This window comes from Sebastes fasciatus, chromosome 3 (genome assembly GCF_043250625.1).
Source record: "Sebastes fasciatus isolate fSebFas1 chromosome 3, fSebFas1.pri, whole genome shotgun sequence".
NCBI classification, from domain to species: Eukaryota; Metazoa; Chordata; class Actinopteri; order Perciformes; family Sebastidae; genus Sebastes; species Sebastes fasciatus.
In genome coordinates, this window is record NC_133797.1 from 2,957,090 (window position 1) to 2,970,366 (window position 13,277).

At 39.4% G+C, this 13,277-nt stretch overlaps 2 protein-coding genes across 2 annotated transcripts; both read left to right on the forward strand.

Moving 5' to 3' along the window:
* Nucleotides 1-590: 590 nt before the first annotated feature.
* cwc25 (CWC25 spliceosome associated protein homolog) lies at nucleotides 591-6,578 on the forward strand. Its single transcript, XM_074627908.1, has 9 exons — nucleotides 591-718; nucleotides 1,660-1,832; nucleotides 1,924-2,160; nucleotides 2,255-2,324; nucleotides 2,612-2,766; nucleotides 2,937-3,009; nucleotides 3,128-3,333; nucleotides 4,544-4,711; nucleotides 5,991-6,578. Exons 1-9 carry the CDS (start codon nucleotides 701-703, stop codon nucleotides 6,100-6,102), a joined length of 1,212 nt encoding a protein of 403 aa, XP_074484009.1. The 5' UTR covers nucleotides 591-700; the 3' UTR covers nucleotides 6,103-6,578.
* Nucleotides 6,579-9,210: 2,632 nt separating this feature from the next.
* psmb3 (proteasome 20S subunit beta 3) lies at nucleotides 9,211-12,340 on the forward strand. The gene is made up of 6 exons (XM_074627910.1): nucleotides 9,211-9,339; nucleotides 10,564-10,748; nucleotides 11,100-11,207; nucleotides 11,365-11,542; nucleotides 11,977-12,071; nucleotides 12,165-12,340. Exons 1-6 carry the CDS (start codon nucleotides 9,337-9,339, stop codon nucleotides 12,211-12,213), a joined length of 618 nt encoding a protein of 205 aa, XP_074484011.1. The 5' UTR covers nucleotides 9,211-9,336; the 3' UTR covers nucleotides 12,214-12,340.
* Nucleotides 12,341-13,277: the final 937 nt, after the last annotated feature.

Below are 13,277 nucleotides of genomic sequence, written 5' to 3' on the forward strand. Positions count from 1 at the left end.
ATCTCCCTTTAAGGTACATTTAGAACAGATAGAAAATGTATGATTAATTTGCGATTTATCACGATTAACTATGGACAATCATGAAATTAATCTTGATTAAATATTCAATTTAATCAAGATATCGATGTATTTTTATTTTTACATAAATGCTGTACTATATATTGCATTCAGAAAGTATTAAGACCGCTTCACTTTTATCACGTCTTGTCATGTTGCAGCCTCATGCTAAAATGGTTTAAATTCATTTGGACACAAGTTATTTAAACACAGATTGGTTTGTTCTCTGTAGTTTCCTTTGAAGGAATTTGAAGAGGTGAAAGTAGTCAATATTTTGCTTATTATTATTAAACTGTTGCTGTTAGAATTCCAAATTGAAAATAATTAACAACCACCGAAACTCGTACAATGACACAACGTTAATTTGTATTAACTGCAACCAAAACTTGACAGTCATATTGAGTCATATCCATATTGTTGACTGTTTGTTTACGACGGCAGGTCTGTAATGTCCGGACCTTACGACAGGTGCATGAAGGCACCATGAGTTGGAACCGGAAAAGGAATCATACAAAACAGGAAATGAACAAAGCGCCTTGTGGCTCCATTTTCTAGCTAGCGTTGAACTTTAGTTGTTGTTCATTATATAGTTGTTAGGACCGATTTATTTCATTTTGTTGGACCGAAACGACACATTTTCAAGATGGGGGGAGGAGATCTGGTAAGTATGAACTATAGAGAGCTGTCTGATCCAGAACAGAACGTAGATACCAAACTCCATCCAGAATATGAGTGATTAAAGATGTTGTTGTGCTTACTGGGGTCTATACAGCTGCTCACACAGGATCTAATATTCACTGTGAAGTGTTACGACTCACAGTTCAGTTCAGCAATACTCACTTTAACTTTGGTCTCATCTTATTCTCATACTTTCATAAACTAGCTAGTAACGTAAAAGCTAGTTTGCGTTAGCTGAAGGTCAACTGTATGTAGGCTAAGATAAGATGGGATGACATAAGTAAGGTACAGAACTATACAGTATACAAGTACATATATATATATATATATATATATATATATATATATATATATATATATATATATGAGTGTAAGTAAGTGACAAGTTTGTATTACAGTATTGCGCAATTGTATGGGAAACACGAATTAATTATTGGACATAATAGAAAGGGAGATACATAAATAAAAAAAGAACAAACAAGTAAATAAATAAATACAATTTAATGTATTAAATATTGCACTATATACATAAATCAAAGAGAGGATTTAATAATAATAAATTCAACTTACATAGCGCTTTTCAGGAACTCAAAGACGATTTGTGTGTAGTGCATTCTGAAAAAAGTGTAGACAGGAGGTAAGCAAGCAGGTTAGGTAAGAGAGTGAGTCCACTGTAAAAGTTGAGATTTCTGTTGAAATATTCTTCACAATAAATTATTTACTTGCCGAATATACCTGAAGATGTTATTTATTCCTGGTAGATCATGATTTTTCATTGTGTGTATTTGTATGTTTGCTGTCAGATTTTTCTCCTCATTCTGTCTTTGTGGATCATTTTGGTTGACGGGGTAATACTGTTAAACCTTTTCAAGTCAGTTTTCACAGTTACAGCTGCTGAATGCTGTCAATCTTGTTTTCTGCCAGAACTTGAAAAAGAGCTGGCATCCCCAGACTATGAAAAATATTGAGCGTGTTTGGAAAGCTGAACAGAAACACGAGGCTGAAGTCAAGAAGATTGAGGAGCTCCAGAAAGAACTGAAAGAGGAACGAGCCCGAGAAGAAATAACAAGATTTGCACAGGAAGCCGGTTCCATCAAGTTAGTTCTCTGATATTATCATGAAAGCTTTTCTGTGGTTTAAGACAAATAAGTAGTGTGAGTCATTTTATATCTCTTTTTATGATGACAGAAAGAAGGATGATCGCCTGGACTGGATGTACCAGGGCCCTGCTGGTCAGGTGTCCAGAGATGAGTATCTGCTGGGACGTTCCATTGACAAGCAGATCACCGACCAGTATGAGGAGCCCGAGAGCGGTCCGTCGGCTGAGACCGGCCTCCTGCCTGGGTCCATTTTCAACCCCACCACTCCTGCCTCCAACCTCGATTTGGCTGCCAAGATCAGGGAAGATCCCCTGTTTGAAATCAGGTTAGTAAGCCCCTTATATCTCTTGAAATTTGCTCTGAAAATATGCTAAAAGTTGTAAATTGTTTAAGTTATTTATTGTTGTTGTTTTCTGAAGGAAACGTGAGGAAGAAAAGAAGAGGGAAGTCTTGAGTAATCCAGTGAAGATGAAGAAAATCAAAGAAATGGTAAAATAACTGTTTTAATGTCTTCATTGTAATGGATTCACCTCTTAAGATGTTGTTTGGACATTTGACTAACATGCTAACTGACTAAGATTTTGGTTATTTGACTGTAAATAACCAACTCACTCATGTCTGACATTTACACATATTTTCCTTTCAATGATGTTTCCACTAACTTTATTAAGATAAGACTACTGCGGTTCTGTTAGACCAGCGGTACCGGGTCAGGAGGGGGGAGATTGTGAAGTATTTTTTATTTATTGCTAAAACATTAGTCGGTTCTCTCACAGCTGCGCCAGAATCTCGACAAGAAAGACAAGAAGAAGAAGAAGAGGAAGAAGGAAAAAAAGGAGAAGAAAGGAGACAAGGAGAGAAGAAAGGAGAAGAAGCATAAGAGAAGGAGTTCAAGATCGAGCTCAGATGAGGAAGATGAGAAAAAACACAGGTATGTAAAGGAGATTGTTTAAGAAATCATTGGAACTTCCTATACATGTGATTTATGCGTGCTCAGCCAGCAAGGCACATGACGTATAATGCAAAAACAGTAAAATACCTTGTTTCAATTCAATCAATTAGTGCAAACTGTTTACATCATTGTCTTTGATCTGTTTTTAGGTCACATTCACGAAATGAATCTTCAGGAGACACCAAATCTCGTTCCCATCATATTCCCGGCTATGGTCTACAGGTCAGTAAGCAGCAAAACAGTATGTTTTATACCACTGGTATTCTGATCAGCTTCAGTTATTAATCTCGCTCTGGACCAGAACCAGAAGAAGTCCTAACACCTAATTCTTCCCTCTCAGCTCCATGCTGGCAGACATCACCAGTCCTCAGCTCCCTCCAATAACTTGGGGCGGCGCGACAGAAGCCGCTCCCGATCGCCTCCTAGGAACAACAGGGAGAATCACTCCAGCTCGTCTTCCTCACACAGAAGCGACAGGAAGGTTGAGCCCAGAGCTTCCAGCCCACAGAGAGAGCGTAACCACAGACAGAGGCACCCTGTGTCCAAGTAAGACTTCACAGGGCTCCACAAAGTGATGTAAAGGATGGTTGTAATCCAAATGCTGACATTATTCCAATTTAGATTAAAGGATTTATTACCTGCTTGCTTATAGAAGTATGCCATTCATCTTTCAATGTTGTGCTGACAATGACTGAAGTCAGCCATTCTTCATTAGATTACAACCAGTGCTGTGCCCGTTTGGATGGCATGCCCATCTGGAACGGGCCGATTGCCCCCAGAAGTTCTGTTTGCAACATTGTCCATAACCTCAGTATGGCTGCTTGTACCCGCCATGTGTGAAGTTGATTGGATGAGCGGTTTTCGAGATATACGAATGCAGTCATACATACATACTGTACATACTGTACATACATACATACATACATACATACATACATACATACACAGACAGACAGACAGAGAATACTTCCTTTATAGATAGATGATGCTGCTACAGCGCAACCTATTGGCCAAATGGCACAAAATGTGTCATGGTCACTCAGACATCATATCTACACATGTCCACCAAATGTGGTCTCAATAGCACTAAGCGTTCAGAAGACATGACATGTTTTGGAACATAAGCCCTGCCCACCGCATCTTGAGCTAAATTTTTCAGGCCGGCTATATCAAAACTGTACGGAACATCAAAAATCCAACAAGACTCGGTCCAAACCGAGTATATGTCTGCACCGTGTTCGGTCAGTCTGTGAATTTGTGGCTAAATTGTTACACAAATGGTCAGTGGTCATGTCTACAAGGGGACGCGCTGCTCTACTCAACTGGCCGTTTCAAGCGGTGACGTAACCTATCGTTGAATGCACCTGATTGGTCCCTGGTTTTCTGCTCGCCGTTTCAAACAGGAAATAACATGACGGCCTGCTCGTAAACTTTCTGTTATTCCGTCTAAACAATCCACCAAAATCTACTTCTGAAAACATTTTAAGTGAGAAATAGGCTGTTGAATCTGGTTTCATTTTAGAACTAGATCGTCTAGTTTCACAGCTTGGTCCAAGTTTCATGAGCCAGACGCGTCATGATGCTGTCTTGGTAGCTGTGTCTCTCTTTTTTACATATTTGGCAGAATAACTGCTTTCAATCATTCTTATCAAGTAGATTCAAAACGTCAGAATACTTGCCATCAAACAGTTGGACTGTTTGATGGCTGAATGGATTCCACTCATTTTTGGTCATGTTTTTTTTCTGTCTGATGTAGGAAGCTCTCTGCAGAAGAGCTGGAGCGCAAGAGGAGTGAGATGATGGACCAGGCCAAGCAGAGGGAGGAGGACAGGGAGAATAATGTGAAGAGATACAGGAAGCAGGACGAGCAGGAAAAGCTGCGGGAGCAAAACACCAAGCGTGACCGCCATGCTGGATTCATTCAGTAAGTTTCTGAGCAACACTGACATGGAGATAATCAGAGGGTGTGACATTATTATTATTATTATTAGGGATGTCAAATTTAACGCGACAATAACGTGTTTACGCAAATTTGTTTAAACGGCACCAATTTCTTTAACGCATTAACGCAATCGATCTTTCAGAGGTTGTAACAGACTCAGTTTTAAAGCTAGAATGAATATTCAGAATCCATTGGTACCAACCATGTCATACTATCTTGCCACATAGGAGGCTAAATAACACTCTAAATGTACGCTAAATTTTGGCGAGGAAAAAGTCAAGTGAATTTATTTTTTGTTTAGCCTAAAAAATAACAAATCACTAACTGTCATATCCATTTTCAAAGGGGTCCCTTGACCTCTGACCTCCAGATATGTGAATATAAATGGGTTCTATGGGTACCCACGAGTCTCCCCTTTACAGACATGCCCACTTTATGATAATCACATGGTTTATCGAACTTACATTTACATTTTTTATTATATTTTATCATAGTATAATTATTTTAGGAATTATGCATTGCTGATATTTTTTAAATTAACAGTTTAAAGAAATCTCACGTACTCCAAAGAATTGATTTGGATTGATTTCTGATAGACTGACCCCACTGTTAGATCAAAGTAAAACTTCAAATTCGTTTTAACCATGTCATACATCGTGAAGGAGGCTAAATAACGCTCCAAAGTTACACTAAATTTTGGTGAGGAAAAGCTGGCATGGCCATTTTCAAAGGGGTTCCTTGACCTCTGACCTCCAGATCAGTGAATGTAAATGGGTTCTATGGGTACCCACGAGTCTCCCCTTTACAGACATGCCCACTTTATGATAATCACATGCAGTTTGGGGGCAAGTCATAGTCAAGTCAGCACACTGACACACTGACAGCTGTTGTTGCCTGTTGGGCTGCAGTTTGCCATGTTATGATTTGAGCATATTGTTTTATGCTAAATGCAGTACCTGTGAGGGTTTCTGGATGATATCTGTCATTGTTTTGTGTTGTTAATTGATTTTGCAGTAATACATATATACATACATTTGCATAAAGCAGCATATTTACCCACTCCCATGTTGATAAGAGGATTAAATACTTGACAAATCTCCCTTTTAAGGTACATTTTGAACAGATAAAGAATGTGTGATTGACAGCCCTTTTTTATTATTATTTTGTCTTAAATTCACAGATAATGTCTTCCTGATGTCTCGTCATTTTTCTTGCATGCTTAAGTTTTAGCTCCTGTAACACTCACCTTTCCCTCTTGCAGTAACATGAAGCTGGAGAGCGCTGCCAGCTCTTCCTTAGAGGACAGAGTGAAGAGGAACATCCACTGCATTCAGAGGACGGCAGCCTCCCTGGACAACTTCATGAAGAGATGAAGACACCAACATATTTATCATACAGACGAACCGAACTGATTGAAAAGGCTTGACAAGCCACCCACTCCTTTATCTGTCTCTTTAATGTATTGAAGCAGGTGTGTATGTAGTAATGCATTGAGGATGGATGGTGTGGTGGGAGTCTGTCATGAGTTCCACATGGCTCTATGCCGATCCACATGGCTTTTATTTTGAAAAAATGTTTCCACAATGGTAACATTTATATTTCAGACTATCGTGGCTGATTTGTTCTAGTTACTCTTTAAAAGCCAATATGTTCATGTGATCTGAACTTGCACAGTATATTGTTGTAGTTTTTACAGTATAATAGATCCTGTTTTTATCTAATACGTTTTTGTAATAAATGTTTGTTTATTACCCATCAGTGTACTCCTGTGAGTGGCAAATGGAATAAACAGTTCCAGAGCTCCATTATTTGTTTTTGCTTTTTAAAATAAAATGATGTTGTCGATGGAGATACTGTGTTGTTCACATACAGCTAGATAAAACACACCTTCAAACATAAACCTGGCCTAATAATCACATCAACACCTCCTTTATCAATGGAACAGTTCCTGGTCACGCACAATAACTCAGTTTTATTGTCTGAGCCTAAACCAACGACAGAGCTCACCTGATTTTGAGCACAGCACCTGCTTTATTAGGATGTATAGTGTGAATTGAATTTACCTTTGTAAAAATCCTCAGTAGTAGGATTTATATTGCTCAAAACCTCATTCAACATCGTGGTGCTAATAAATCAATCAATAACTTGATTTGTTCCCAGTGGAACAACTGGCTATGAATATATACAACACTCATTTAGGGAATTCCTTCATCAACTGACAGGACATTGTCAGAAGGTAAATGTGGACAGGTGGTCTTAATGTGGACAGATAGTGCTAATGTGGACAGGTTGTCTTAATGTGGACAGATAGTCTTAATGTGGACAGATAGTCTTAATGTGGACAGGTAGTCTTAATGTGGACAGGCGGTCTTAATGTGGACAGATAGTCTTAATGTGGACAGGTTGTCTTAATGTGGACAGGTAGTCTTAATTTGGACAGGTAGTCTTAATGTGGACAGGTAGTCTTAATGTGGACAGGTGGTCTTAATGTGGACAGGTTGTCTTAATGTGGACAGATAGTCTTAATGTGGACAGGCGGTCTTAATGTGGACAGATAGTCTTAATGTGGACAGGTGGTCTTAATGTGGACAGGTTGTCTTAATGTGGACAGATAGTCTTAATGTGGACAGGCGGTCTTAATGTGGACAGGTAGTCTTAATGTGGACAGATAGTCTTAATGTGGACAGGTTGTCTTAATGTGGACAGGCAGTCTTAATGTGGACAGATAGTCTTAATGTGGACAGGTAGTCTTAATGTGGACAGGTGGTCTTAATGTGGACAGGTTGTCTTAATGTGGACAGATAGTCTTAATGTGGACAGGCGGTCTTAATGTGGACAGATAGTCTTAATGTGGACAGGTGGTCTTAATGTGGACAGGTTGTCTTAATGTGGACAGATAGTCTTAATGTGGACAGGCGGTCTTAATGTGGACAGATAGTCTTAATGTGGACAGAGTCTTAATGTGGACAGGTTGTCTTAATGTGGACAGGCGGTCTTAATGTGGACAGATAGTCTTAATGTGGACAGGTGGTCTTAATGTGGACAGATAGTCTTAATGTGGACAGGTTGTCTTAATGTGGACAGAGTCTTAATGTGGACAGGTTGTCTTAATGTGGACAGGCGGTCTTAATGTGGACAGATAGTCTTAATGTGGACAGGTGGTCTTAATGTGGACAGGTTGTCTTAATGTGGACAGAGTCTTAATGTGGACAGGTTGTCTTAATGTGGACAGGTTGTCTTAATGTGGACAGAGTCTTAATGTGGACAGGCGGTCTTAATGTGGACAGATAGTCTTAATGTGGACAGGTGGTCTTAATGTGGACAGATAGTCTTAATGTGGACAGGCGGTCTTAATGTGGACAGATAGTCTTAATGTGGACAGGTGGTCTTAATGGGGACAGGTGGTCTTAATGTGGACACACAGGTGGTCTTAATGGGGACACACAGGTGGTCTTAATGTGGACAGGTGGTCTTAATGGGGACAGGTGGTCTTAATGTGGACAGGTAGTCTTAATGTGGACAGATAGTCTTAATGTGGACAGGTTGTCTTAATGTGGACAGGTAGTCTTAATGTGGACAGATAGTCTTAATGTGGACAGGTAGTCTTAATGTGGACAGGTGGTCTTAATGTGGACAGGTTGTCTTAATGTGGACAGATAGTCTTAATGTGGACAGGCGGTCTTAATGTGGACAGATAGTCTTAATGTGGACAGGTGGTCTTAATGTGGACAGGTTGTCTTAATGTGGACAGGCGGTCTTAATGTGGACAGATAGTCTTAATGTGGACAGGTGGTCTTAATGTGGACAGGTTGTCTTAATGTGGACAGAGTCTTAATGTGGACAGGTTGTCTTAATGTGGACAGGTTGTCTTAATGTGGACAGAGTCTTAATGTGGACAGGCGGTCTTAATGTGGACAGATAGTCTTAATGTGGACAGGTGGTCTTAATGTGGACAGATAGTCTTAATGTGGACAGGCGGTCTTAATGTGGACAGATAGTCTTAATGTGGACAGGTGGTCTTAATGGGGACAGGTGGTCTTAATGTGGACACACAGGTGGTCTTAATGGGGACACACAGGTGGTCTTAATGTGGACAGGTGGTCTTAATGGGGACAGGTGGTCTTAATGTGGACAGGTGGTCTTTACTGACTAGGCTCTGTTGAGTTTTTTATCTGTTGGTCAAACTATTTGAAGACAGGTCTGGACTTATTCTACTAATGTTCTCATTGTCATTCAGTTTAGTAGCAACAACAACAACAGTCGTCCCCCTCAGACCTGGACTTGACAGAGACAGAGACAGAGACAGTCCAGGTTTAACAGCATCTCGTCAAACTTTGAAAGAAACCTCCCGGTTTTCATTTCACTTTAACACGCCTCGAACAAACTATGCACGTACCGTACACGCCCCTTACCCATATTATCCAATCACAGCGGTGCTTTGCACCGAGGCCCGTTCATCCAGCCAATGACTTCCACGCAAGCGATGACGTAGTAGATTCAAGGTAGTGTGATCCTTTGTGTTTCTAAATCGTGTAGTCACTCTGAGTCTCTCATCAGAGCGAAGAACAAGTATTTAGTCTTTAGGAAAACACCGCAACATCTTCACGATGGTAAGAGCACCACACATATCATATGCGGATGGTTGTTTTAGGTGAAATGTCAGAATGAGCTCGTTAATAAGACTAACAGTTACAAGAGCTCTGCTGAGCTAGTGTTGCTAGCTAATAGGCAGCTAACAGCTAGCCCATATAACGCTCCATCTCCTGCTCACTCATATTAACGTTAAGAACAGAACGCCAAGATTCTCTGGAAACGAATTCAACGCTGCTTTCGTCAGATAACTTAATGTAATTGTTTCAGCCAACAATAGAGAAGAGAACAGTGATAGCATCCGGAGAGAGACATGTTAGCCAGAGCTAACTACAGCTAGCTCAACTAGCTGCACATGAGCTACATGAGCTAGCTGTGGATTGTTGACGGTGACTTACTGTCCTCAGTGTTACCTGAATTCACTTCAATGGTATGTTGATTCTGTAACTGAGGTAAACAGCTGTAACTCCGTTTTTGTCAGCGTCAGCTAACGTTTGATGAGACATTGTCAGCTTGGTTAGCGGAAGCTTCAACCTAATCTACCGGTAGCTAGCTATTGGATCATGTAAAAGCTAAAGCTACTGTCACAACAGTGACAACTATATATATATATATATATATATATATATATATCAATAAATGTATCGCTTGTGATATTTCCGACATTGGTCGACTGTTGGTCCTATAACAATAATATAACAATAACTCAGTTATTTGAAATGACTGCTCCATGTTCACACATGTGTTAAATTAAATGGACACATACTTTTTTTTCTTTTAACATGATGAAACAGATTTCAGTCATCTATTTTGTAGACAGATATTTCGCATATTATTTGTATGTTGCACATCCTGCATCTGTGCAGTATTCCTACATGTATCCCAGTCATTTGGTTGAGCCTCTTATTTCTGTCTTTTGATTCTCATATTGTTAATCCTCTTTATGCTTAAGAGTAAACTTACAATAACTTTTTTAATGTCAATGAATTTGTCCATTATTTTCTCAATCAAACAATTGATTGTTTGATCAATAAAATATCAGCACAAGTGAAAAATGCTCATCAAAATGTCTCAGAGCCGAAATTGACATTTAAATAGTTTGTTTTGTCTTTTTGCTTAAAATCACCATAACAATGAATCGATTAATGGAATGGTTGCTGATGCATTTTCTGTCAATAGACTAACCACTTGATCTATTAATTGTTTGACCTCTGACTGACTTACCTTTCTCATTCTTCTTCCAGTCTATTATGTCCTATAATGGAGGGGCCGTCATGGCCATGCGGGGGAAGAACTGTGTGGCGATAGCAGCAGACCGCAGATTTGGCATTCAGGCTCAGATGGTCACCACAGATTTCCAGAAGATCTTCCCCATGGGAGAGAAGCTGTACATCGGGCTGGCCGGGCTGGCCACTGACGTTCAGACAGTGTGAGTGGGTTTAACCTACACCAGGGCATGATGACAGGTTTTCTTTGAAGCTCTACGATATGACTTTGACAACTATCAGATCTTATGTTTTGGTATATAGAGAATGCCTGGAGTCAGTCTCAAGTTCAATACTACATTTACAATATTTATCCCTTACAACGACCATGTGTTGTAGTTGTTTTTACTATTACTATTTATTTCTAACTATTTAGTGGGAACTGTGGTATTGGTATTGCTGTTAGACACAGCTAGGATGTAAGTTACATTTGCATTCTCTGTGAATTTTTTATTTTAAGTATCATCACATGTAAAATGTCTCTGGTTTGATGGATGTCTTTGCCTTGTGTGTAGATCCCAGAGGCTTAAATTCAGACTGAACCTGTATGAGCTGAAGGAGGGTCGCCAGATCAAGCCCAAGACCTTCATGAGCATGGTATCCAACCTGTTGTATGAAAGGAGGTGAGTGCACTGAACTTATATTTCTATGCAGACCCATTTTTAGTATAAACAAGACCGACGTCCAACTTAAAAGCTGCAGACAGACGGTGTACTGTAGGCATAAATACTTGCATGGAAGGTAAAAGACTATCTGGTTAATATGTGATGATCTCATTAGGTTTGGGCCATACTACATCGAGCCTGTGATTGCCGGACTAGATCCCAAAACCTCAGAGCCATTCATCTGCTCCTTGGATCTGATTGGCTGCCCCATGGTCACAGACGACTTTGTCGTGAGCGGCACCTGCTCAGAGCAGATGTACGGCATGTGTGAATCTTTGTGGGAGCCAGACATGGTAAGTAGTGTGTGAAGTCACTCTTATGCCTGTAGGTTGCTTGCTGGACGCTAAAAGACAGTTACTACCAGTTTATTTATGTGCAAACGAGTAGTTCCCTAATTTTGCAAGTATATGATGTTTGCAGGATCCTACATGATAATGAGGAAACTTGCGTGTGCATTTTTGTGCATGTAAATGCAGTTAATGTTTGGTTACTGAGCTGTCTCTTTACACAACTGACCGTTACAACAGTGTTCAACTTTAGGAGTATAAATCCGCCACTTTTGCTAACTGGGATTTCTGTTGTCTGTTTAGGCCATTTGTAGCATAGAGGCTAGTTTTTAGCGACGGTATGTGAGTTCTACCAAAGGTTCAGTCATTTTGGCCACAACAGGAATTCTTTAGTTAAAAGTTCACAAGTGTTTATTTAAGAAATGTGTTGGACCGTACAGGAACCAGAGGACCTGTTTGAGACCATCTCCCAAGCGATGCTGAATGCAGTTGATAGAGATGCAGTGTCTGGTATGGGAGTCGTCGTACATGTCATGTAAGTACAGTGATGAAGTACAGTATGAACAGGTCAGGGTTAGGTGGAATGACAGGTTTGCAGTGATTGACAGCCTTTTCTTTTCTGTTGCAGTGAGAAAGACAAGGTCACCACACGAACCTTGAAAGCCAGGATGGACTAGAGCTTCTGTGTCCCCCCCCCCCTTCACACTTCACCAACAGATGTTTTGTATAAAAATAATAAACAATGCTTGTACTGTCTTTTTTTCTTCCTTCAATAAATGAATGAACATCGGTTCAAACAATGAACTTGACTGGTGTTATTGGTGGAAGAACTTCCTCTACAGTGACACTACTTTTCAGATCTCTTTGTTTCATGTTGCATATTGTGTGAACTAAATTCACAGGTTCTTCACCAAACCACAACATACTTGGCAACTGAAATCAAAATAAAAGGAAGACGATGCGAGCAGGGTCGGCTGACCTGAAAATACCTCATATGACCGCTAGCTTGGACTATGCACCAGTTTAAAAAAATAAATTCAGCATAGTGAGATTACACAGTTTGCAGTTTTTTAGCGTGTCACACTGCAGGTAGCATCAGACTAATGACACACTGCATAGAGATGTTCCCAGACACTCGTCTTAACTCTTTAATGTCCTCACTAAGCAATGGACACATTTTCTCTTTCATAATGTCCTTAGGTCAATAATTATCATGGTAAAAGAAAAATACAAATCATGTACTGTTATTATGCTTGTTATTGGTTAATATACCAACACATGCCAATTTGTTACCATGGAATTAATATTACAAGTACTAATGTTATTTTCATGTATTTATTCTAGATATTGACCATATTTACAGTAAGCTACTTTGAAAACATCTCAGAAATGTTAAAAAAAAATCATTGATAACTTTTTCATCAAATATATAATGGGATAACATTTGAATATATAAACTGAATTTTCACACGTTTTTATTTCATAAAAATTGTAAATGTATTATCTTAGCACCACTTTACCAGTAAACGAAAATTCAACTGTTTGGTAGAGCATGTTTTTAGAAAGTAAAAAACTATACTTATTAATTTCAGCATAAATGTAATGGAATAACATTAAATGTATCCTATTAACGATGAATGATTAGAGGTTTATTTCGTAGCAGAGTCTATTTTAATTACATCATTAGCGTTACTACTTTTACCATCAAAGGACAATTGAACTATTTGTTAGAGCATGTTTT